General features: G+C 41.9%; 2 protein-coding genes across 9 annotated transcripts in view; one reads left to right on the forward strand and one right to left on the reverse strand.

Annotated features, from left to right (window-relative positions):
• The window catches only part of LOC105479993 (acyl-CoA binding domain containing 5), a 47,083-nt gene extending 23,013 nt beyond the window's left edge, over positions 1–24,070 (forward strand). For both annotated transcript variants that reach the window (XM_011738380.2, XM_011738381.3), the window contains 7 exons: positions 381–581; positions 3,516–3,622; positions 8,359–8,626; positions 10,983–11,182; positions 14,164–14,214; positions 14,842–14,951; positions 21,853–24,070. In XM_011738380.2, the coding sequence (XP_011736682.1) occupies positions 381–581; positions 3,516–3,622; positions 8,359–8,626; positions 10,983–11,182; positions 14,164–14,214; positions 14,842–14,951; positions 21,853–21,865 (950 nt within the window). In that variant the 3' untranslated portion in view covers positions 21,866–24,070. The remainder of the gene's footprint in view (positions 1–380; positions 582–3,515; positions 3,623–8,358; positions 8,627–10,982; positions 11,183–14,163; positions 14,215–14,841; positions 14,952–21,852) is intronic.
• LOC105479991 (microtubule associated serine/threonine kinase like) overlaps positions 22,483–26,773 on the reverse strand; it is a 35,305-nt gene continuing 31,014 nt past the window's right edge. For all 7 annotated transcript variants that reach the window (XM_011738377.3, XM_011738376.2, XM_011738375.3 and 4 more), the window contains exon 12: positions 22,483–25,206. In XM_011738377.3, the coding sequence (XP_011736679.2) occupies positions 25,049–25,206 (158 nt within the window). In that variant the 3' untranslated portion in view covers positions 22,483–25,048. The remainder of the gene's footprint in view (positions 25,207–26,773) is intronic.

Here is a 26,773-nt window from a genome sequence, read left to right on the forward strand (position 1 = left end):
AACTGCGTAACTTAGTTTTGCCTTCCCTTTCCAGTAAGGTATGACAAGGAGCGCCTTCTTTAAAGGTCCTTTTTATCAGATATGTGGAAGAGCAATTTGCTTATGCCTAAAGGAGTAAAAAGACTTTGAGAGATTACTTTTTAAAAGAAACTCTAGAAGATTGACAGGGAACTGAAACAGTTTTGAAGCCAACATAGCTTGGGTGAGCTCTCAGCCTATAGTAAACCGCATTTCAAGAAGCATGCCTTCTCTTTGATCCAAGTAGGAAACCCTTCAAAGGGATTGTGAGGTTAGGGAAATGACATCTGGGTATTAAAACATGGTATGCAGAAGGTAACCTACTGTGAACTTTTATGAATCTCTCCATTTTCTCATAAAAGATAAGAAAATGATGAAGTCAGCAGACCATAAGAATTTGGAAGTCATTGTCACTAATGGCTATGATAAAGATGGCTTTGTTCAGGATATACAGAATGACATTCATGCCAGTTCTTCCCTGAATGGCAGAAGCACTGAAGAAGTAAAGCCTGTTGATGAAAACTTGGGGCAAACTGGAAAATCTGCTGTTTGTATTCACCAAGGTATTGTCCCCAAATAATTCTGTGTCCAGCCTCTTTCCTATGAATAGTCTTTTAGTAATTACAGGATCTTTAGGATTAGTTTTGAATTTAAAAATCTCTTCTTTAGTAATATCTTAGGGCTTATTAATATTATAAGGGTTTATGGTTTTGAAAGAGCATAAATTAGGGCCAGGGTTATATATGTATCTCTTTCTGTTGCCCAGGCTGGAGTGCAGTGGCATAGTCAAGGCGCACTGCAACCTTGAACTCCTGGGCAATTCTGCCTCAGCCTCCTGAGTAGCTGGGATTACAGAGACAGGGTTTTGCCAGGTTGCCCAGGCTGGTCTGCAACTCCTGAGTTCAAGTGATCTGCCTGCCTTGGCCTCCCAAAATGCTAGGATTACACGTTTGAGCCACGCACTGGCTTATTTTTTAATTTTTAGGGATACATAATAGTACATATGAGAAACATCATTTCTTTTTTTTTGTGTGTGTGTGTGTGTGAGATGGTGTCTCACTCTGTTGCCCAGGCTGGAGTGCAGTGGCGCAATCTCGGCTCACTGCAACCTCCACCTCCCAGGTTCAAGTGATTCACCTGCCTCAGCCTCCCAAGTAGCTGGGATTACAGGCACATGCCACCACGCCCGGCTAATTTTTTATATTTTTAGGAGATACGGGGTTTCACCATGTTGCCAGGGTGGTCTCGAACTCCTGAATTCAAGTGATCCGCCCGCCTTGGCCTCCCAAAGTGCTGGAATTACAGGTGTGAGGCAACATGCTTGGCCGAGAAACATCATTTCTTTTTTTTTTTTTCTTTTTGTGTGTGTGTGTGTGTGAGATGGTGTCTCGCTCTGTCGCCCAGGCTGGAGTGCAGTGGCGCGATCTTGGCCCACTGCAAGCTCCGCCTCCCGGGTTCATGCCATTCTCCTGCCTCAGCCTCCCGAGTAGCTAGAACTACAGGCTCCCGCTACCACACCAGGCTAATTTTTTGTATTTTTAGTAGAGACAGGGTTGCACCGTTTTAGCCAGGATGGTCTCGATCTCCTGACCTTGTGATCCTCCTACCTCAGCCTCCCAAAGTGCTGGGATTACAGGCGTGAGCACTGTGCCTGGATGTTGTTGTTTTTTTTTTTTTTTTTTTTTTTGAGACAGAGTCTTGCTTCTTTGCCCAGGCTAGAGCACAATGGCCCGATCTCAGCTCTCTGCAACCTCTGCCCCCTGGGTTCAAACAATTCTCCTGCCTCAGCCTCCCCAGTAGCTGGGATTATAGGCACGTGCCACCACGCCCAGCTAATTTTTGTATTTTTAGTAGAGATGGGGTTTTACCCTGTTGGCCAGGGTGTTCTCAAACTCCTGATCTCAAGTGATCTGCCTGCCTCAGCCTCCCAAAGTGCTGAAATTACAGGTGTGAGGCAATGTGCCCGGCCAAGAAACATCATTTCTTTTTTATTTTGAACGAAGTCTCACTCTGTCATCCAGGCTGGAGTGCAGTGGCCCGACCTCGGCTCACTGCAAGCTCCGCCTCCCGGGTTCACGCCATTCTCCTGCCTCAGCCTCCCGAGTAGCTGGGGCTACAGGTGCCCGCCACCACGCCCAGCTAATTTTTTTGTATTTTTTAGTAGAGATGGGGTTTCACTGTGTTAGCCAGGATGGTCTCAATCTCCTAACCTCGTAATCCACCCTATTCTGCCTCCCAAAGTGCTGGGATTACAGGCGTGAGCCACTACGCCCGGCTGACAAATATCATTTCTTAATATGAGAACCAAACTTACCTAGTTGGATCTTACATTTAGGCATCCTGCTTGGTAGGTAATTTTCTCTTAAAGGGTTATTAGGTTTTATAAGATTTCATCTAGGTTGTCTTTATGGAATTCAATGAAAAAATATTTTGTAATATTTTCAAATAAAAATTATCAACTAAATTTAAAGTTTTGGTAAATTTTAAACAGTGTGGCTTGATAAATCAAATTTGTCTCTCAGTATAAAAATAATATAAGGCTGATGAATTTTGAAAATGGAATAAAGGTCAGACACGGTGGCTCACGCCTGTAATCCTAGCACTTTGGGAGGTCAAGGCAGGTGGATCATCTGAGGTCAGGAGTTCGAGACCAGCCTGACCAACATGGTCAAACTCCGTCTCTACTGAAAATACAAAAGTTGTCTGGGTGTGGTGGTTCATGCCTGTAATCCCAGCACTATTGCAGGCTGAGGCAGGTGGATCACCTGAGGTCAGAAGTTCAAGACCAGCCTAGCTAACATGGAGAAACCCCATCTCAAGTGAAAATACAAAAAATTAGCTGGGCATGGTGGCATGCGCCTGTAATCCCAGCTACTTGGAGGCTGAGGCATGAGAATCACTTGAACCCAGGAGGCAGAGGTTGCAGTGAGCCAAAATCATGCCACAGCACCCCAGCCTGGGCGACAGAACGAGACTCTGTCTCAAAAAACAAAAATAAACAGTACTTTGGGAGGCCAAGGCAGGTGGATCATCTGAGCTCAGGAGTTTGAGATCAGTCTCACCAACATGGAGAAACCCTGTCTCTACTAAAAAAATCAAAATTAGCCAGCTGTGGTGGCCCATACCTGTAATCCCAGCTACTCGGGAGGCTGAGGCGGGAGAATCACTTGAACCTGGGAGGCAGAGGTTGTGGTGAGCCGAGATCACGCCATTGCACTCCAGCCTAGGCCACAAGAGCAAAACTCTGTCTCAAAAACAAAACAAAACAAAAATTAGCTGGGCATGGTGGTGGGCACCTGTAATCCCAGCTACTTGGGAGGCTGAGGCAAGAGAATCGCTTGAACCCAAGAGGTAGAAGTTGCAGTGAGCCAAGATCACACCACTGCACTCCAGCCTGGGTGACAGAGCAAGACTCCATCTCAAAAAAACAAAGGAATAAATTTGTTTTTCTTCTATTAGAGTATAATTACCCTATCTGCACTTTTGTTCATATTTAGATATAATTGATGATCATGTTGAAGATGTTACAGGAATTCAGCATTTGACAAGTGATTCAGACAGTGAAGTTTACTGTGATTCTATGGAACAATTTGGACAAGAAGAGGTAAAAATGACATTTTCTGATTGGTGTATTTTCAAAGTGGTGAATTAGAATTCAATGCATAACTTCCGTTAGTGGCAAATATACATGCTATTTTTCATTTTGAAAATATACCCCTAAAATGTTTAAACATTTGTATTTTAAACTATTTTTTTCTGAATTGAAAAATACGTAAAATTCTGTAAAAGTCAAAAAAAGAAAAATTAATAATAACTATTCCAATATAACTATTAATGTACATATATTTATAAATATTCTAGGAGATGTGGGATGGGGATGCAGAGGAAACACTTTTTATGCTAGTCCCTATGTTTGAAACATGTATTAATGTTCAGGAAAATTGAATGATCTTCTTTGTTGTTGTTTTGTGTTTTAGAGATGGGGTCTCCGTCTGTTGCCCAGGCTGGAATACAGTGGCGCAATCTCAGGTCACTGCAACCTCTGCCTCCTAGGTTCAAGCAATTCTCCTGCCTCAGCCTCCCAAGTAGCTGGGATTACAGACATGTGCCACCACACCTGGCTAATTTTTATATTTTTATTAGAGACAGAGTTTCACCATGTTGGCCAGGTTGGTCTCAAACTCCTGGCCTCAAGTGATTTGCCCGCCTCTGTCTCTCAAAGTGCTGGGATTACGGACGTGAGCCACTGTGCCCAGCCTAAAAATGGGTGCTTGATATGTTGCCTAGGCTGGTCTCAAACTCTTGGCCTCAATCAGTGCTCCCACCTCGGCCTCCCAAAATGCTGGGATTACAGGTGTGAGCCACCGAGCCCGGCCTGAATAATGTTCAGACAAATAAGTCTGTTCTTCACGTTGACTGTAATTCACTGGATTGAAATTTTTAGTGGAAATAATTTTTAAGTTTCAGTTAAGATCCAGTATTGGAATCAAAAAAAAAAATTATAAAACATCCATGAATTCTTTTTCTCAACTTTTCCTGATAATGATGACAGCGGTATTTTAATTTTTAATTTTTAAATTTTTAATTTGAATGGGTACATAGTAGATGTATATATTTATGGGTTAGACTGGGCACGGTGGCTCACACATGTAATCCCAGGAGGCTGAGGCAGGAACTTTGCTTGAAGTCAGGAGTTTGAGACCAGCCTGGGCAAGATGGCGAGACCCCCATCTCTACTTTATTTTTGTAAAATATAAAAAATATAATAAATATATATTTATGGGGTATGTGAGATAATTTGGTGCAGGCATATGATGTATAATAATCACATCAGGGTAAATGGAGTATCCATTATTTCAGGCACTCATCATTTCTTTGTGTTCCAAACATTTCAATTGTACTTCCTCAGTTATTCTAAAATGTACAACAAAGTATTGCCGACTATAGCCACTCTGCTGTGCTATCAGGTACTAGATCTCATTCATTGTATCTCTATCTCCATGAGTTTAATTGTTTTAATTTTTAGCTCTCACAAGTAAGTGAGAACATTTGAAGTTTTTCTTTCGGTGCCTGGCTTATTTCACTAAACATAATATCTTCCAATTCCATCCATATTGCAAATGACAGGGTCTCATTCTTTTTATGGTAGAATAGTACTCCATCGTGTATATGTACCATGTTTTCTTTATCCATTCATCTGTTGATGGTCACTTAGGTTGCCTCCAAATCTTGGCTATTGTGAACAGTGCTGCAGTAACCATGGGAGTGCTGATATCTCTTCAGGATATTGATTTCCTTTCTTTTGGGTATACAGTCAGCATTGGAATTGCTGGTCATACGGTAACTCTATTTTTAGTGTTGTTGGTTTTTTTTTCCCTTTGAGACGGAGTTTCGCTCTTGTTGCCCAGGCTGGAGGGCAATGGGGCGATCTTGGCTCACTGCAACCTCCGCCTCCCAGGTTCAAGTGATTCTCCTGCCTCAGCCTCCCAAGTAGCTGGGATTACAGGCATGCGCCACCACGCCTGGCTAATTTTGTATTTTTAGTAGAGACAGGGTTTCTCCCTGTTGGCCAGGCTAATCTCAAACTCCCTCAGGTGATCACCTCAGGTGATCTGCCCACCTTGGCCTCTCAAAGTGCTGGGGTTACAGGCATGAGCCACCACACCCGGCCTGTTTGTTTTTTGAGGAACTTCCATACTGTTCTCCATAGGGGCTGTACTAATTTTACATTCTCACCAACAATGTACAAGGGCTTCCTTTTCTCCACATCCTCGCCAGCATTTGTTATTGCTTGTCTTTGGGATAAAAGCCATTTTAACTGGGGCAAGATACTATCTCGTTGTAGTTTTGATTTGCATTTCTCTGATGATCAGTGATGTTGAGCACCTTTCATATACCTGTTTGCCACTTGTCTTTTGAGAAATGTCTTTTCCGATCTTTTGCCCATTTTTAATCAGGTTATTAGTTTTTTTCCTATTGAGTTGTTTACGCTCCTTATGTATTCTAGTTGCTAATCTGATAAGGGTGGTTTGACAGCTATATTTCTGTTTGGCCTTTTTATATCCTCTCCCCATTCTGTCTCCTACCTCCCTACCCTGTTCTAATACAGTTCAGTATGTCTTACAGAAAATCATGTATCTTTTGCCTCCCTGAAATGACTTTAACTTTTTGTGTTTTTCTCCTTTTCTCATTTCATAATGCAATTAAATCTACCTCTTAGTTTTCTCAAATTTTAAAAACACATGAATAAATTATCTTTTACTTAAGGTCAAACACAAATGAGTAGCGTAGGCCAGTCATGGTGGCTCACGCCTACAATCCCAACACTGTGGGAGGCCAAGGCAGGTGGATCACTTGAGCTCATGAGTTTCAGAGCCGCGTGGGGAACATGGCAAAAACCACGTCTTTATAAAAAATAAAAAAAGTAGCCAGGCGTGGTAGCTACTCAGGGAGGGCGGCTTGAGCCTGGGAGGCAGAGGATGCAGTGAACCAAGATGGCACTGCACTCCAGCCTGGGCTATAGAGCCAGAACTTGTCTCCAAAACAAAAAAGGGCAGCATAGATTGGAAAAATAATGATAAGGAGCCCAAACTGAGAATGAGTGAAATTAGTAAAAAATGAAAATGATGAAAAACCCAGATTCCCTTTTATTTTTTCTTTTTAAAAAAGAGATGTTTGGGGAAGATTGATGAAAGGGACCAGATAGAGATTGATTTCAGTAAATATCCGGCTGCTAAATTATAGGTTTGTTCCTGTTTTCTCTCTCAATCAGTTAATGGACTAAAGCTAGAGGGCTGTCTGACCTGGCTTCTGGAGTGCAGTGGCACAATCTGGGCTCACTACAACTTCTATCTCCTGGGTTCAGGTGATTCTTGTGCCTCAGCCTTCCAAGTAGCTGGGACTACAGGCATGTGCTACCCTGCCTGGCTAATATTTGTATTTTTAGTAACGACAGGGTCTCGCCATGTTGGCCAGGCTGGTCCTATACTCCTGGCCTCAAGTGATCTGCCTGCCTCGGCCTCCCAAAGTGCTGAGATTACAGGTATGAGCCACTGTGCCTGGCCCCTTGCTGGCCTCTGTTAACACCACTCTCCTATTTGGTCATTGCTCACCACCCACCCTGGCCATCTCACTGTTTCTCTAATGTGTCAAGTCCCTTCCCACCCCCACCCCTACTTGTACATCCTCCCTCTTCACTGAGGACTCTTATATACCTTTTGTATCCTAACTCAGATGTCCCTTCCTGAAGGAAACCTTAGATAAGATACCCACCTCATCACCACCTTCACCAAGTCCAGTTAATTATAGGTTGTCATCCACCAAAGTCTTAGGTGGGGTCTACACAGTAGTCATTCTTTATTCCTTTAGTTTCTTAATAAACTTGCTTTGACTTAAAAAAAATATTTAGGACTGGGTGTGGTGGCTCAAGCCTGTAATCCCAGCACTTTGGGAGGATGAGGCGGGCGGATCACGAGGTCAGGAGATCAAGACCATCCTGGCTAACACGGTGAGACCCCGTCTCTACTAAAAATACAAAAAAGAAAAAAAGTAGTCAGGCATGTTGGCGGGCGCCTGTAGTCCCATCTACTCAGGAGGCTGAGGCAGGAGAATGGCGTGAACCCGGGAGGCGGGGCTTGCAGTGAGCCAAGATCGCTCCCCTGCACTCCAGCCTGGGTGACAGTGCAAGACTGCATTTAAAAAAAAAAAAAAATTTTAGGCAGTAATCTCTAAGCATAAGGTAAGCATAGAAATTTAGATGTTTCTTTAATAACTGACTCACAAAAACAATTCACTGGCCAGGCATGGTGTCTCACGCCTGTAATCCCAGCACTTTGGGAGGCCAAGGTGGATGGATCATGAGGTCAGGAGATTGAGACCATTCTGGCCAACATGGTGAAACCCCGTCTTTACGAAAAATATAAAAATTAACCGGGCGTGGCAGCGCGTGCCTGTAATCCCAGCTACTTGGGAGGCTGAAGCAGGAGAATCGCTTGAACCTGGGAGGTGGAGGTTGCAGTGAGCCAAGATCGTGCCATTGAACTCCAGCCTGGTAACAGAGTGAGACTCTGTCTCAAAAACAAACAAACAAACAAAAACAAAAAAACAATTCACTGCCCAGTCTTCTTGACTCTGTTCGTGGACAAATCATTCTTATCCCATTTCTTCCCTTCAGGTAGGAAGCAACATATGAATTAAAGACATTTTTTAGTTAAAGAATATTTCCAATAATGACATGAAAGAACGTTTTAGGAAAACAGTATTTCTCCTATTGCTGTAAAAACTTTGTGATGTATAATTCATGTTTCTAGCTTTTAACTAAGTGTCATTTTAAATTTGTAGTCTTTAGACAGCTTTACGTCCAACAATGGACCATTTCAGTATTACTTGGGTGGTCATTCCAGTCAACCTGTGGAAAATTCTGGATTTCATGAAGATGTTCAAGTACCTCCTGGAAATGGCAACATTGGGAATATGCAGGTGGTTGCAGTTGAAGGAAAAGGTGAAGTCAAGCATGGAGGAGAAGATGGCAGGAATAACAGCGGGGCGCCACACCGGGAGAAGCGAGGTGGAGAAAGTGACGAATTCTCTAATGTCAGAAGAGGAAGAGGTGTGGATTACCTTTTTTCTTCCCTCACTATCTTTACTGATTTTCTTATTTATTTTTGAGATGGAATCTCGTGCTCTGTCACCAAGGCTGGAGTGCAGTGGCGCAATCTTGGCTCACTGCAATCTCTGCCTCCCGGGTTCAAGTGATTCTCAGCCTCCCGAGTAGCTGGGATTATAGGCACCTGCCACCACGCCTGGCTAATTTTTGTATTTTTAGTAGAGATGGGGTTTCACCATATTGGCCAGGCTGGTCTCAAACTGATCTCGGGTGATCCATCCACCTCAGCCTCCCAAAGTGCTGGGATTACTGGCATGAGCTATGCCTGGCCGCCTGACTAATTGAAAAAGTTTTTTTTGTAGCGATGAGCATCTCACTATGTTGCCCAGACTGATCTCAAAATTTACCTCCTTGATAGATTTTTCAAGATAGAAGTCTTGAAAACAGCATCAGGCACCTCAGGGCCCATTTTGGGGTTTAACTTGGCAAATAGCTATAATTCAGTTTCCCTTTTAATCCCCGACAATGCTTGATGCAGGTTCAGCTATGGGAATTCTGCTGCAGTGGAGGTCCAGGATGCTACAGGGCAGTGAGCTAGACAATTTCCTGTTTATTATTCAAAACAAAACTTGCTCATTATATTAGCAAATGTAAAATTTTGTAATATTCCATTCCTGCAAGGGTAGGGTAACGCAATAGTACCTTTTATAGTCTGCACTGTAACACTGTTTCAGCCTTCTGAAAAATAGCTTGGGAACCTTGACCCAGTTGTTATCCTTTAATCCAGTAATGATTTTTTTGGAATCTGTCCTAAAGAGATCAGGGGAAATTTGGACGAGGATTTACATATATAAAACCATTCATTGCAATTTTATTTGTAACAGAAAAAATTTGAACTCATCCTACCTATCCAAAAGTGGAGAATGGTTGAGTGAATTATTTCATAACCTAACTAGGGAATTTATGTAACCATTTAAGTGTTTTTGGAATAAAATTTAATGATGCAGATAAGTGTTCATAATACGATTTTAAAACTAGGACATAAAAATCAATGTATAAGGGGGTAGTGCCAATTTTGCAAATATATGTCCAGAGAAAAGAATGGATGGCTATATAACAAAATCTTAATAGTAGTGAGATTTCTATAAGGAACACACAATTTAGAATAAGAACAACACATTTAAAATCCTTTGGATGTCTGGGCATGGTGGCTCACTTCTGTAATCCCAACACTTTGGGAGGCCGAGGCAGGCAGATCACTTGAGGTCAGGAGTTCGAGACTAGCCTGGCCAACAAAGTGAAACTCCGTCTCTACTAAAACTACAAAAATTAACCGGGCATAGGTGGCATGTGCCTATAATTCCAGTTGCTTGGGAGGCTGAGGCAGGAGAATTGGCTGAACCTGGGAGGCGGAGGTTGCAGTGAGCCATTGCACTCCAGCCTGGGCAACAGGGTGAGACTCTGTCTCAAAAACAAATACCTTTGGAGATTTATAATGTAATGAAACAAATAAAAAAGACCCAAAAGGCAAAAGTAGCTCTTTATTGTAACTTTTAATACTCTAAAGTAGGAGTCTTCAGGGCCAGGAGTGGTGGCTTATGCCTGTAATCCCAGCAGTTTGGGAGGCCGGGGCATGTGAATTGCTTGAACCCAAGCGTTTGAGACCAATTTGGGTAACATGGGGAGACCTCGTCTCTATTTAAAAAAAAAAAAAGTCTTTAGATTTTTTCAGTCTGGTTACCTTATTAGTAAAGAATGTTTGAGCATGCACTCCAAATGTGTGTATTATTTCTGAATTATTTGCATAATGTATTAGTATATTGTGTATATTACAGAACCTTAGCAAAAAATTTTAGAATATATCAATATGAATAGAACTTTACAAATCAATTCCTTTGATCTCAGCAGTTTATTTTATGTACTTCTCGATTGCTTCTACTCCACTTTGGAAGGTTATTTTTTTATTTTTTTGAGATGGAGTATCGCGTTGCCCAGGCTGGAGTGCAGTGGCGTGATTTCGGCTCACTACAACCACCGCCTCCAGGGTTTGAACGATTCTCCTGCCTCAGCCTCCCAAGTAGCTGGGATTACAGTCGCATGCCACCACACCCGGCTAATTTTTATATTTTTGGTAGAGACAGGGTTTCAGCATGTTGGCCAGGCTGGTCTTGAACTCCTGACCTCAGGTAATCCACCCGCCTCAGCCTCCCAAAGTGCTGGGATTACAGGTGTGAGCCACTGCTCCCGGCCACACTTTGGAGATTTACATCTAAAAGAAATAACAGGAAAATGAATAAAACACAGTTTCTACTTGTATAAGAATTATTTAAAACAAGCTTATTTTTGCCTCTTAAAATAGGACATAGGATGCAACACCTGAGCGAAGGAACCAAGGGCCGGCAGGTGGGAAGTGGAGGTGATGGGGAGCGCTGGGGCTCTGACAGAGGGTCCCGAGGCAGCCTCAATGAGCAGATCGCCCTCGTGCTGATGAGACTGCAGGAGGACATGCAGAATGTCCTTCAGAGACTGCAGAAACTGGAAACGCTGACTGCTTTGCAGGTAAACTTCCAAATGTGTCATATCTTCTTCTGCTTATTGATTCTGGAAAGCAATGTGGAATCTCTGTTGATCATATTTACATAAATTAATGTATTTTACTGATTTTTTTTAGAAAATAGAAAGAACTTAGTTTTGAAAATATTGTTTAAGAAAAGACTGACCAAGAAACTACTGCTTAAAATAATAGAAAAATGGCTGGGCATGGTGGCTTACGCTTATAATCCCAACACTTTGGGAGGATCACCTGAGTTCAGGAGTTCGACACTAGACTGATCAACATGGTGAAATTCTGTCTCTACTAAAAATACAAAAGTTAGCCAGGTATGGTGTTGGCATGCCTGTGATCCCAGGTACTTAGGAGGCTGAGGCAGGAGCGTGCCGTGAACCCGGGAAGCAGAGGTTGCGTGAGCCGAGATCACACCACTGCACTGCAGCCTGGGTGAGAGAGTGAGACTCTGTCTCAAAAAAAAATAAATAAGTAAATAAATAAAAGAAGGGAAAAGGGTTCATAGGAAGAGACACTACAGCTTGATTTATAGTTTCAACTGTGGCCTATGATAATCCCTGAACTCAGCTGCCCTTTCTTGAGTAACATTTGTTGGAAAGAATAGAGAAGTAATTAGCGTTGGCTCTCTGACCTAGCTGCAAACATTATACAACATTGAAGCATCATGCTGTAACAGATATTAAGAAGCATTTGTAAGGATTAATCAAAGAAGATGTGCTTCCGTTGCAAGATAAATACATTAAATGTAGGCTTATGTAAAGAAACTGATACCGCAGGCTTTCCTAAACAACCACCATGAATATCTTTCTCTTTACCTAATCAGTAAGTTACTCAAGCTATCACATTTTTTAAAATTATATGTATCTCCAGGATTCTCAGTTACTTGTTGTTATTGTTGTTGTTGTTGTTATTATTATTATTATTATTTTGGGGTTTTTTTGAGATGGAGTCTCATTCTGTCACCAGGCTGGAATGCAGTGGCAGGATCTTGACTTACTGCAATCTCCACCTCCCGGGTTCAAGCGATTCTTCTACCTCAGCCTCCTGAGTAGCTGGGACTATAGGCGCACGCCACCATGCCCGACTAATTTTTGTATTTTTAGTAGAGACAGGTCTTCACCATGTTGGCCAGGGTGCTCTCAATCTCTTGACCTCGTGATCCACCCGCCTCAGCCTCCCAAAGTGCTGGGATTACAGGCGTGAGCCACTGCACCCGGCCTCTCAGTTACATATTATTATTAATCAGACTGCAAATTCCTAGACTTCCAGGAGTCTATGAACGCCCTAAAATGCTATGCACATTTGTCTTTGATCTTGCATTTTTGATGGGAGAGGACTTGTTGTCTTCATCAGATCCTCAAGAAGGTGTATAAGGAAAAAGAGTTTAAAATAGTGCCTTATGACCAGGTGTGGTGACTCACACCTGTAATTTCAGCACTTTGGGAGGCCGAGGCGAGTGGATTGCTTGAGGCCAGGAGTTCGAGACCAGCCTGGCCAGCATGGTGAAACCCCATTGCTACTAAAAATACAAAAATTAGCTGGGCGTGGTGGTGCGTCCCTGTAATCCCAGCTACTCAGGAGGCTGAGGCATGAGAATCACCTGAACCCCGTTGGCAGAGGTTGCAGTGAGCCTAGATCATGCCACTGCACTTGGCTCACTGTAACCTCCACCTCCTGGGCTCAAGTCATCCTCCCACCTCAGCTTCCCAGGTTGCTGGAACCATAGGTGCACACAACCACGTCTGGCTAATTTTTGTATTTTTTGTAGAAACAGAGTTATGCCATGTTGCCTAGGCTGTTCTCAAACTCCTGAGCTCAAGTGATCAGCCCACCTCGGCCTCCCAAAGTGCTTGGGATTACAGGCGTGAGCCACTGAGCCTGGCAGGCTCTATTTTTTTTTTTTTTTTAAAGAATATTTTACATATATTCAATATCTTTAGTGGTATTGAAATTCTGCTAAAATTCTTTTGATGTGTTTTCTTAGACATTTACTTTTTCACTGTTATAGAAAACTTTAGGCTAGGCCCATGGCTCACACTTGTAATCTCAGCACTTTGGGAGGTCAAGGCGGGAGGATAACTTGAGGCTAGGAGTTCAAGACCAGCCTGGGCAACATGGCAAGACCCTGTGTCTACCAAAAAAGTAAAATTAAGATAGCTAGGCTTGGTGGTCGGCCCAGCTAATCAGAAAGCTGAGGCAGGATGATAGCTTGAACCTAGGAGTGCAAGGCTGCAGTGAGCCATGATCTCACCAGCCTGGGCAACAGAGCAAGACCTCATCTCTACAAAAATACAATACAATAATAAAATAAAGTTGAAAAGATTTTGATTTAAGGACTTTTTTTCCTTAAAATTTGAATAATTCACTTGGATGACTCATAGAAAAAATAAATTGGGCCAGGCATGGTGTCTCATGCCTATAATACCAACACTTTTGGAGGCTGAGGTGGGTGGATCACCTGAGGTCGGGAGTTCGAGACCAGCCTGGCCAACATAGTGAAACCCCGTCTCTACTACTAAAAATACAAAAATTAGCTGGGTGTGGTGGTGCATGTCTCCCAGCTACTTGTGAGGCAGAGGTTGCAGTGAGCCAAGATCGTGTCTCTAAAAGAAAAGTCAAGTAGGTAATGTAATAAGACTGTAAACATAATAGTTTAGATTTATTTGAGGTTTTATTTTGATAATTTTATGCAATTTGAGCTAAAAACTTAAAGCATCAAAGTATTGTTTGGATTGCCATTTTAGGGAACTTATCCTTTGGTAAGTATTAGTTTCAGGATAATCTAAGTATAGTTAGCAGAAAAATACTGAATAAACTAATATTTCTATGTTCCAACCGTTCTATACGTAAAGAAAACAAAAGCAACCCAAAAAAAACCCTCAATATTTCTGCCTTTTAAAAAAAGATGGGAAATAGAAAAATTATTGTGTCTTTCATTTTTTCAAGGCTAAGTCACTTTCATTTGCATTTACAGGCAAAATCGTCAACATCAACATTGCAGACTACTCCTCAGCCCACCTCACAGGTAAGACGGTTTTTTAAAAATTTAAATGCCAGGGTTTCATATGTTTTGTTTTGTTTTATTTTGAGATGGAGTCTCACTCTCGTCTAGGCTGGAGTACAGTGGCGCGATCTCAGCTCACTGCAAACTCCACCTCCTGGGTTCATGCCATTCTCCTGCCTCAGCTTCCTGAGTAGCTGGGACTACAGGTGCCTGCCACCATGCCCGGCTAATTTTTTGTATTTTTAGTAGCGACGGGGTTTCACCATGTTAGCCAGGATGGTCTCGATCTCCTGACTTCGCGATCCACCTGCCTCAGCCTCCCAGACTGCTGGGATTATAGGCATGAGCCACCGCGCCCGGCCCAGGGTTTCATATGTTACAATACATTTAGAATATACAAAATCTTTAAATCATTCCAAATGAAATCTACCTTTGCAGTTAAAAAATACTTGTTTTGTGTTTATTTAAGCCTGAACTACTCCTGAAAGCCTGCTTCCTAAATTATACTCTGAAATGCAGAATATCTTCCTCCTTTTCAGCAGGAGTGAGATTTGTTACTAATTTTCTTTTCCACTTTCAAAATTGTGAATTAGGTATGTTTGTAAGTTGATACATGCAGTTGGTGACAAGCTCATTGTATTTTCTCAGAGACCATCTTGGTGGCCCTTCGAGATGTCTCCTGGTGTGCTAACTTTTGCCATCATATGGCCTTTTATTGCACAGTGGTTGGTGTATTTATACTATCAAAGAAGGAGAAGGTAAGACCAGTTTTATCATTTGAAATGGTGTATAACTCTCATAACCTATAGTAGACAGAGTTTTAAGCAGCAATTAAGGGATGCTAGGTCCCTTTTATAGATACATCCATCGTCATAGTGAACATTCTATATTTATCCTGAGACTGAAACTACCTTGGAAATGTTATCTTGTGGATTCCTAGGTACTTGTTAGACTTAAAAACATTTTCACTTGAGAGCATCTGATGGATTTACACACCTTTGATTTAGGCAACAACACAAAAATGACTACACGCTGCTTTTTTTCTTCTTTTTTTCTTTTTTTGAGACCAGGTCTCGTTTTGTTGCCCAGACTGGAGGGCAGTGGCTATTCACAGGCATGATCGTGTGCACTGAAGCCTCAGACTCCTTGGCTCAAGTGCTCCTTTCCGCCTCAGCCTCCTGAGTGGCTGGGACTACAGGCATGTACCACTGGGCGCAGTTTATATGTAGTTTAAATGTTATGGTTTGTGAGGAAACAATGTTCTTAAAGGCACAGTGGCTCACACCTGTTATCCCAGCACTTTGGGGAGGGCGAGGCAGGAGGATTGCTTGAGCAAAGGAGTTTGAAACAGGCCTGGGCAACATGGGGAGATGCTGTCTCTATTTTAAACAATTAATTAAACAGGAATTTGGAGGTACCTTTATTTTTAAAATTTATTTTATTTTATTAATTTGTGTTTTTGAGATGAAGTTTTGCTCTTATTGCCCAGGCTGGAGTGCAGTGGCGCCATCTCAGCTCACTGCAACCTCTGCCTCCCGGGTTCAAGCGATTCTCCTGCCTCAGCCTCCCAAGCAGCCAGGATTACAGGCATGTGGCACCACGCCCAGCTAATTTTTGTATTTTTAGTAGAGATGGAGTTTCACCATGTTGGCCAGATTGGTCTCAAACTCCTGACCTCAGGTGATTTGCCCACCTCGGCTTCCCAAAGAGCTGGAATTACAGGCACGAGCCACTGTGCCTGGCCGGACGTTACTTTAATTTGAGGGCCGGAATTTCAGTTTGGGATGACAAGATACCTCAAATAGGTCAGAAAATAATAGATTGGAATCCCTGAAAGTAACTCTGAGTCTGTCCATGTTAGGAATAACCTGAGGCCAAACCCTTGGGTTCAAGAAAATCCTTAAATCTTAAAAGTTGCCAGGTGCGATGGCTCATGTCTATAATCCCAGGACTTTGGGAAGCTGAGTTGGGTGGATTGCTTGAGCCCAGGAATTCAAGAACAGCCTGGGTGAGAAAGTGAGACTGTCTCTACAAAAAGTTTAAAAAATTAAATAAAAAATTAGCCGGGTTGGTTGTGCATGTCTCTAGTCCCAGATACTCGGGAGGCTGAGGCGGGAGGATCCACTTGAGCCCAGGAGGTTGAGGTTGCCATGAATCATGATCATGCCACTGCACTCCAGCCTGGGTGATGGAGTGAGACTGTCTCAAAAAATCAAAAAGAAAGATATAGACCTGAATTTAAATCCTTTCTTTTCTTCTTTTACACATTTTCAATTCCTCCTGTGATGGTTGGGTTTAGTGCTATACAGTGTTTTACATTAAAATATCCCTGGTAATAGGAAAGAAGAACCAAGCGTTTGTTAGATATGTAGTAATGCTGGATATAAGCAGCAGAGCTCCGTGCCACTATGGGTAGATGTTTACATATTTTTAATGCATCTCAAAGTTCCTTTTCATGTTTCCGTTGTGGAAAGTTGGGAGTTAGAGAGTAGAGGAATTTGCCTGAAAAAAAAAAAAAAAAAAAAAACCTAAAGCTTACTTTGGTTAATAATTTATTTTATGTTTAAGATGGAAGCAGCTTATCAATTCATTAAAGACTGAAAAAACAAACCACACTCAGCTTCAACAGTCACATAAAATTAGAGTTTTTCTAAAAATTTTTAAAATGTTCCTTACTAGTAGAAGTTTTGTAAAAGGTTGTTCACTATTTCTCCTAAATATCCCTTTTAGCTGTTCATAGATGTCTCTGAATGTAGAAACTTTCCTATTTTTAATTTTCTACTTGTTTATTATTGAACCTTTATAAGTTTTTTACTGTATGTTAACTGTTTGATCCTTCCAAATTGCAAATTCTGCAGCACTGTGCAACTTCATTTTGATGAGGTGTAGTATTTTTACATATTGTTTGCTTATATATGTAATAGATTAACTGTGGTTGGTGGTAGGGTCATATTTGATATGGTGGAAATAAGTTTTAGTCTTGAGGGGATTTAGACATCTTTTCATCTAGCATTGTTTAGCAATTTTTAATCTGCTAGTTAAAGGAATGAAGACCAGAGAGCAGTTGTATGGTTTGGAAGAGACAGGTTCTATGTTAGAGATTAAGAGAAAGGTCTAGAAATCTGATTAGGATGGGGAAAGTGTGGGCAAATAGAGGGTGTGCCCTACTCACAATAGGGATCATCCTGTAGCTCATCCCCCAAAACAGTGTCTGGCATGTAGTAGGTGCTCAATAAATGTGTGTTGAGTCTATGACTGAATCCCTCTTTGGGCAAGATGGCAAACAGAAGTACCATAAGACATGGAAAAGCTTTCATTTTATTGAATAAATATGCATGTGGACACAGACATACTAGGATATGTCCAATAGAGATAGGATAGTCTTATATGTATATAAAACATATAGGACTGGAGGCTGGAGTGCAGTGGCGTGATCTCGGCTCACGGCAACCTCTGCCTTCTGGGTTCAAGTGATTTTCTTGCCTCAGCCTCCTGAGTAGCTGGGACTACAGGCATGCGCCACCACGCCCAACTAATTTTTGTATTTTTAGTAGAGATGGGGTGTCACCATGTTGACCAGACTGGTCTCGAACTCCTGATCTCTGGTGATCCAGCCTCCTCGGCTTCTCAAAGTGTTGGGATTACAGGCGTGAGCCAGCGCACTGAACCTGTGATAAGCTTTTGAAAATAAATATCTTTTCCTTCAACATTAAAAGTAATACATAAAGTCTGCTGTTTTTTTTTCCTAGTGTGGAATAATATAAATTTAAAAGTAAAAGAGATTTCTTACGCTATCACTCTGCAATGAATCAGAAGAAAATTCTGTATGTGATAGGAAGAACAAAGCCTGTAGACTTCTTGTTCAGAAATAGGCCCTGAACGGTCTCCTGTGGTAACACCTGTCCCTGGTTGTCTAGCCTGACAACTCTGCTATTAAAATTATCCTTGAGTTAAATACTGAAAGCAGACCTGTTAAGTCTAAGAACTACTCTTAAACTATTACTTTATTTATTTATTTATCTGAGACAGGGTCTCACTCTCTTGCCTGGGTTGCAGTGTAATGGCACAATCATTGGTCATTGCAGCCTCAAACTCCTGGGCTCAAGCAATCCTCCTGCCTCAGCCTCCTGAGAAGCTGGGACTACAGGCAGGTGTCAGCTAATTTTCTTAGTTTTTGTTGAGATGGGGTCTCACTATTGCCAAGGCTAGTCTTGAACTCCTGCCCTCAAGAGATCCTCCCACCTCAGTCTCTCTCATACTGGGATTACAGGACTGAACCACCATGCCCAGCCTAAATATTACTGTTACAAGAAAGGGGCCCCAATCCAGACCCCAAGAGAGAGTTCTTGGATCTTGTGCAAGAAAAAATTCAGGGCAAGTCTGTAAGAGTAAAGTGAAAGCAAGTTTAAGAAGTTAGAGGAATAGGCCATGCGTGGTGGCTCACGCCTGTAATCCCAGCACTTTGGGAGGCTGAGGTGGGCCCATCATCTGAGGTCAGGAGTTCGAGACCAGCCTGACCAACATGGTGAAACCCCATCTCTACTAAAAATGCAAAAATTAGCTGGTTGTGGTCTGGTGCCCATAATCCCAGCTACTAGGGAGGCTGAGGCAGGGGAATTGCTTGAACCCAGAGGTGGAGGTTGCAGTGAGCTGAGATCATGCCACTGTACTCCAGCATAGGTGACACAGTGAGACTCCATCTCAAAAAAAAAAAGAAAAAAGAAAGTACAGGGATAGAATAATGGCTGCTCATTGCCCATTTTTGTGGTTATTTCTTGATGATATGCTAAACAAGGGGTGGATTATTCGTGCTTCCCCTTTTTAGACCATATAGGGTAACTTCCTGATGTTGCCATGGCATTTGTAAATTGTCATGGCACTGGTGGGAGTGTAGCAGTGAGGAAGACCAAAGGTCACTCTCATCACTATCTTGGTTTTGGTGGGTTTTAGCCAGCTTTTTTATTGCAACCTGTTTTATCAGCAAGGTCTTTATGACCTGTATCTTGTGCCGACCTGCTGTCTCATCCTGTAACTTAGAATGGCTTAACCGTCTGGGAATGCAGCCCAGTAGATCTCAGCCTCATTTTACCCAGATCCTATTTAAGATGGAGTTACTCTGGTTCACATGCCTCTGACATTACTTTGAAGGAAAGGATGTTTCTAACCAGTTTTCTTTTTTGAGATAGAGTCTCGCTCTATCGCCCAGGCTGGATTGCAGTGGCATTATCTCGGTTTACTGCAAGCTTCCCATCCCGGGTTCACGCCATTGTCCCGCAGTCTCCCGAGTAGTCGAGTAGCTGGGACTACAGGCGCCCGCCACCACGCCCGGCTAATTTTGTTTTTGTATTTTCAGTAGAGATGGGGTTTCACTGTGTTAGCCAGGATAGTCTTGACTAACCAGTTTTCTTAAGCAGCCTGCCCAGATTCCTAAATGTGCTATCATGTAATCTTGGGGACATTCAGCCTTCTGTAGAGAGGTAATAAATACAAACTTGTTGGGAGTGGGGAGGGTCTCAGGAAGAATATTCTCCAAATGGAGCCTAGGGCAGAAGGCACTGACACAGAAAGTCAGGCCCGGGCTTCTAAGGAGAAGGAACCGCAGCAGTGCAGCTAGAGCAGCATTCACCGCGGTAAGGGGTAAGGCAGAATTTATTCCTGTTCCCTTATCTGTTGTTTCCTGTGACTTTTCTTCTATCACACTATACCCTCCATTTTGCAAGTTGATTTAGAACAAAACAAAACAGAAAGATCTCACTAAGAGCTTGAAAACAAGTCTAAAGTTCTGAAGACAGTGATTTATGTTTATTACCTTAGAAGATTGGGGGTTCAGACTGGGCACAGTGGCTCACACCTGTAATCCCAGCATTTCGGGAGGCTGAGGCAGGAGAATAGCTTGAACCCAGGAGGTGGAGGTTGCGGTGAGCTGAGATCGTGCACCACACTGCACTCCAGCCTGGGTGACAGAGTGAGACTCTGTCTCAAAAAAAAAAAAAGATTGGGGGTTCAGAGACCAAGTTGTCTGCCCTTTTTTATTGTTTTAATTTAATTTTATTTTTTGAGACAGTCTTGCTCTGTCTCCCAGGCTGGAGTGCAGTGGCGTGATCTTGGCTCACTGCAACCTCCGCCTCCCAGGTTCAAGCAATTCTCCTGCCTCAGCCTCCTGAGGAGCTGGGACTACAGGCGCCCGCCACCACGCCCGGCTAATTTTTTGTATTTTTAGTAGAGACGGAGTTTCACCGTGTTAGCAGGATGGTCTTGATCTCCCGACCTCGTGATCCGCCCGCCTCGGCCTCCCAAAATGCTGGAATTACAGGCGTGAGCTACTGTTCCAGCTTTGTCTGTCCTTTTATAAATCTGCAAAGGATTGTGTGTAGTAATCTACATCACGCAGATTCTTGATAAGTGTGGCTAATTGTGCAGGCACCCTGCAGCTAACATTTTTGCTCAAACCTCACTCAGGCAGTTTGTCTTTACAAGGATCCACATCTCTCTTGTCTTTGTCAACCATTTCAGTTCTCTTCCTCCAGGGGCCTGTTTTCTTCCTGCAGCTGGGATCTCCTTCTGTTATGTGAAAGTTGATCTGACTATTTAAAATGTCACTCCTGCCAAGGAGATGTACATAAGAGGATTTCTGTAGAGGATAAGGAATGATCTGAGAATCAATCTGTTATGAGAGTTTCAGGCATTTTGGCATCTTGAGTGCTGGGCAGGGTTTGTAGATTTTGGAGCAGAACTCAGATCATATGTGATTGTGTGTCTTGTGCTAACGAGCTCAGCCTTTTCTGATAGTTCATTCACTCTTCTGTCTTTGAAACCATCACATTGTATATATCCAAGTTTGGGGTTTATATGCCTCTTCCTCCTCCACCACCTAAACCGAGAGCTGTCTTAAGGCCTGAGAGCCTGCCTTGTTTATCTCTGAAAGCCCAGGGCGTGGCACAGAGCCTGGAAACCAATAGAAACATAACTCATGTTGATTAAATGAATAGTCCAGGTTGTACATCTATTATCCTCTTACAGTTTTGTCAAGGATTTGTTTCACAACTTTTCCATTTTGATAAAATTATGAAGTCATTTCCACAAATCTTAATTGTGTCATAGCCAATTAGAAAAGCGTAAGAATCTAGAAGGTAAGAGAGGATGAATGTGCATTTAAATTATTTATTAAAAACTGGCCGGGATGGCCAGGCGCCATGGCTAACGCCTGTAATCCCAACACTTTGGGAGGCCGAGGTGGGTAGATCACCTGAGGTCAGGAGTTCAAGATGGCGAAACCTTGTCTCTACTAGAAATACAGAAATTACCCGGGTGTGGTGGCGGGCACCTGTAATGCCAGCTACTTGCGAGGCTGAGGCAGGAGAATTGCTTGAACCTGGGAGGCGGAGGTTGCAGTGAGCCAAGATGGCGCCATTGCACTCCAGCCTGGACGACAGAGCAAGACTTTGCCTCAAACAATAAATAAATAATTTAAAATTGTTTGGTAATGTCAGCACTTGTAATTGGATCTTTCCTATCGGGCTGCAAGTCATATGAAGTAGTTTTATAAAGACTGTTGGTAATGTTATGGTTTTATTTTGAATTTGAATGGTATTATTATATTACCATCCAGAGAATTATTTGCATTCATACAGAAAATTGGTTTTTATTTTCTTTTTAAAGAAAACTGAACTGAGGAAAATGGCATTTTCAAACTCAAGAAGATTACTGGAACTGGATGACCTCAGAATGAACTGGATTGTGCTGTTGACAAGAAAATCTTAGTTTGTGATGATTACATTGCTTTTTTTGTCCAGTAGTTTGGTTTGTGTACATATATACACATATATATTTTGCACTACACAAGCGATAACATTTTAAGGACTAATATTGCTGATACTTGAATAATCAATCTCTGCTAGGTTATAAGTAGTATACACAGATTTACCCTGCCCTTGAACTTGAAGGACATTAAATTATTAATGATCATTTGGTAACAAGTTTACCTGATTATCTTCCATAGAGTAACATAAGCTGCTTTTCAAAGGTACCATTGTGATAATGAGATCAAATTTATAAGTTATTATTTTTAATTTTCTAAATTAAAGAAAGAATGCAAACTAGGAGTGAATTTCAAATGAGATGTAATCAACTTCATATCTTAGTCACGGAGTCGCCATGCCACGTAGTAGAAAACCACAGGAAGAAACGTCATATTCACTTTGTGGGCTGCGCATATTCTTTCTTGGGTGTTCACAACTCTTGAGTTTGGTGTTCAGGCATCATTATTAAAAAGCAGAGTCCTATGTACCAGACTGAGTTTTTATAAATGATTTGCAGACTAGACATAACGCGCCGATGGAAATGGTGAAGAATGAGCTTCATGTAGGTTTAAAAGTGTATTCTGAGCCTGTAGATGATTAATGAGGTTTTTATTCAACCATACAAATGTATTCCTTTGTAATCATTTTTCTTTAATTGAGGATATCTAGTGTCTGCTTCATAGGGTGCTTTGAAATATAAAATGAAAACTTACTTTTACTGTTTTTACAGCAGTCAAAAAGGAACCACATGAAAATCACTTTTGTGCAACTGATGAACTATACAGACTGGACTCTTAACCTCTTAGTGCCTCAGTTTTTCCTTCGGGGTATACTATTTTAGATACACCTACTTCACAGGAGTACTGGAGGGATTTGCAAGCTAACGGGCCAAATGCTTCCGTAGGAATAAGGCATGCCTAACTAACAGAAATTTAAGTCCCTCTTCCCCGCCTCTCTCATCTAGACCAAAAAGAAGACTATAATTTAGATCCTTGGAGACTTCTCCTGTATGCCTTCCAAAACTTCCTGCTCACTTAGATGTACCTTGTGCTTTGAAGATTTCTTTGATTCACTCTTTATAGCAAATAATTTTTTTTTTTTTAAACGGAGTTTCTCTCTTGTTGCCCAGGCTGGAGGGCAATGGCGCGATCTCGGTTCACTGCAACCTCCATCTCCTGCTTCAGCCTCCCAGGTAGCTGGGATTACAGGCGTGCACCACCATGCCTGGTTAATTTTGTATTTTTAGTAGAGACGGGGTTTCTCCATGTTGATGAGGCTGATCTCAAACTCCCAACCTCAGGTGATCGGCCTGCCTCAGCCTCCCAAAGGGCTGGGATTACAGGTGTGAGCCATTGCGCCTGGCCTGTAGCAAATAATTCTTAAGCATTTTCAAGATGTATGATGTTGGGTTTAGCATCATATGTTCAGAGTGTTTTAAATAAGAAAGAATTAATCTGTCTTTAGTATACAGGATGGTTCTTTGTTTGCCTGAAAAGTATAAGAATACAATTTACCTTTCCCAAACCCTTTTTTCCTTATTTTTTTCTTTCAGATAACTTTAATTATTTAATCCCACACTGATTAAAATATGTCTATCTAAAGGGATCTACTACTATTTGCTTTTTAAAAAGTGTTCCCTATTTATTTAGGAAAAAGTGAAGCAAGCAACTGAATTTATATGTAAAAATCACATTTAGACCCGTGGATCAAAGATTATTTTAAAAAATTAGATATTAATTTGGTATCAGTAAAAAGTGGCTTTTCTCTTAGTATATACATAAATAAAATGAAAATTAAGAGTATAAGCAGTTGTGAATCATTACAAGCAGTCTGGGATAACTAACTCCTAGGGATAACCATTTCTCTCCTGTTCCAAAGTCTTATTTTATAGTTTGAAAAGCACTTTGCACACAGTTCTTGTATATAAAAGTAAAGATGTAATTATAGGATATAGTGTTCTTGCTTTGTTTAATAAGAACCTCATTTAAACTTGACAGCTATGGTTATTTTTTTAATGATCAAGTTCTTTTCTGTTTATTGTAAAACTAAGTTAAAAATAAAAGGTTAATGAGAAATGATATGGCTTTTATTACTTGTTACTGTTAGTCCATTGATTAGGTAAGAATTCAATGAGAGTAAGTAGCAGTCACACATAAAGTAATTATGATTCTCAAAATAACGCCGTGCTATTCCATACAATTTGATAAAAATCAGAAACTGGGATGAAATTTAACTTATTTAGTCATCTACTTGAGAATATTAGCAATTCAGTCAGATTCTTGGTTTTACTTTTTTTTTTTGAGACAGTCTCGCTTTGTCGCCAGGCTAGAGTGCAGTGGCACAATCTCAGCTCACTGCAACCTCTGCCTCTCAGGTTCAAGTGGTTCTCCTGCCTCAGCCTCCTGAGTAGCTGGGACTACGGGCGCATGCCACTATGCCCGGCTAATTTTTGTATTTTTAGTAGAGACGGGGTTTCATTATGTTGGCCAGGATGGTCTCGAACTCCTGACCTCAAGATCAGCCCGCCTCGGCCTCCCATAGTGCTGGGATTACATGCGTGAGCCACTGCGCCCGGCCTTCCAGCTGCATTTCTGAGGTCACAAGTATGGCTTAAATGATTGCCCTCAAGAACACAGCTTTTGAAGGTAATATGCAAGTAAATTACAATCAAATGAAACTGTATGATTATTTTGTTATTTTAATACTAAACTGAACAGTGAACTGAAATCAGAGGAGAAAGAAAATCAAGCTAGTGGCTCACTCTCGATAGTGTCTTCTAATTTTATTGATGCTTCAGTTTTCATAAAGTGCAATAAACAAAATAAATAGATGAAAAAAGCTTTGAAGATTTATATACAGTTTTGAGATTAAGATAAATTACTGACTATATGCCTTTCATTACGTTAACTCTGTGAAAGCTGTAACGTACATTAAAAGCGCACTGAATTAGGTTAAATAATGATCTTTCCCCCTTAGATCAATCTAGTATTAAGGAGTATATAATTATGCAAGCTTATTCTATAACACAAGGCTAGACTAAAAGGAAAATGTTTGTGCTACAGACTAAATCCAGATACGGTCAGGTGCTGAGCAGTATTCCTGGCTTCAAAATAGGAGGTATCTGTTTCGTCATCTGGCTGGGGGATGAAAGGCATAGTTTGATGCTGCAAATTTTCCCAGTCCACATCACTGAAGAGAGGATGACGTTTTAGTTCTTAGGAAAAATATAAAACAAAACAGTATGGTCTCATTACCTAAGTAAGTACTGCTTTACAAGAATTATAAAAAGAGAATGTCTCACATATAACTTACCTTACTTTATTATGCCAGTTTCACAGATGTTTGTTTAACGTCTGTTAGGCCACATACTTCACAAAGGTCTACATGGGCCATTTTGAATACCACTTGGCATATGACAGGTCCCTGGTTTGTATTTGTTTAATGACAGAATGAATGATTTGCCTTAACTCAGAAGCCTATCTTTCTCACATCTTTTTTTTTTTTTTTGAGACAGAGTCTTGCTCTGTCGCCCAGGCTGAAGTGCAGTGGCGCAATCTGCTCACTGTAACCTCCGCCTCCCGGGTTCAAGCGATTCTCTTGCCCCAGCCTCCCGAGTAGCTAGGATTACAGGTGCACACCACCATGCCAGGCTAATTTTGTATTTTTAGTAGAGATGGGGTTGGCCAGGTTGGTCTCGAACTCCTGACCTCAGGTGATCTGCCCACTTTGGCCTTCCAAAGCCCGGCCCTCACATCTTTTTTTTTTTTTTTTTTTTTTAAATGGAGTTTCTCTTCGTTGCCCAATCTGGAGTGTAGTGGTGCAATCTTGGCTCGCTGCAACCTCCATCTCCCAGGTTCAGTGATTCTCCTGCCTCAGCCTCCCAAGTAGCTGGGACTACAGGTGAGTGGCCCCATGCCTGGCTCATTTTTTTTGTCTGTCACCTAGGCTGGAGTGTAGTGGCACAATCTCGGCTCACTGCAAACTCTGCCTCCCGGGTTCAAGCAATTCTCCCACCTCATCCTCCTGAGTAGTTGGGATTACAGATGTGAACCACCACGCCTGGCTAATTTTTGTATTTTTAGTAGCGATGGGGTTTTACCATGTTGGCCAGGCTGGTCTCGAACTCCTGACCTCAAGGGATCCACCCGCCTCAGCCTCCCAAAGTGCTGGGATTATAGGTGTGAGCCACCGCACCCACCTTGCATCTTCTTACAGAATCCCTGACTCAAGGGAAGAGAGCATGGCCTACTTTCTGCTCCTTGATAAACCTTCCACGTCATTGATCTTCCATGATGAATGCTCCAATTCTTACTCTAAAACCTTGCCACCAGTTTCTGTCACCACATTCCTTAGCAGTATCTATTGCCCTAGACAGCTTTAGCATGAAGCTCACCCTCCTCTCCCTTTCTTCCCTGCACTCTGTCCTTATCCCTCATGGTGATTTCAAGATATACACTGATGACACTTCTGACACGTTCTCTTCATGGTTCTTTGACTTCCTTGATTTCACTGACTTGCATCTCTACAACATACTGACTTCTAGCATATGGCTACATTGGAAGCTCTGTATCACAGAGCTGCTCTGCTTACAAGATTTCAAAGCCTTCCTCACCTCTTTACTGCCATTTCATTACCTGTCATTTTTCCTATTTCCTTCTACCTAGTAAAATAAAAGTATGCTCTTCTGGGCCAGGCGTGGTGGCTCATGCCTATAATCCCAGCACTTTGGGAGGCTGAGGTGGGCAGATCACTTGAGGTCAGGAGTTCGAGACCAGCCTGGC

Source organism: Macaca nemestrina, chromosome 9, assembly GCF_043159975.1.
Source record: "Macaca nemestrina isolate mMacNem1 chromosome 9, mMacNem.hap1, whole genome shotgun sequence".
NCBI classification, from domain to species: domain Eukaryota; kingdom Metazoa; phylum Chordata; class Mammalia; order Primates; family Cercopithecidae; genus Macaca; species Macaca nemestrina.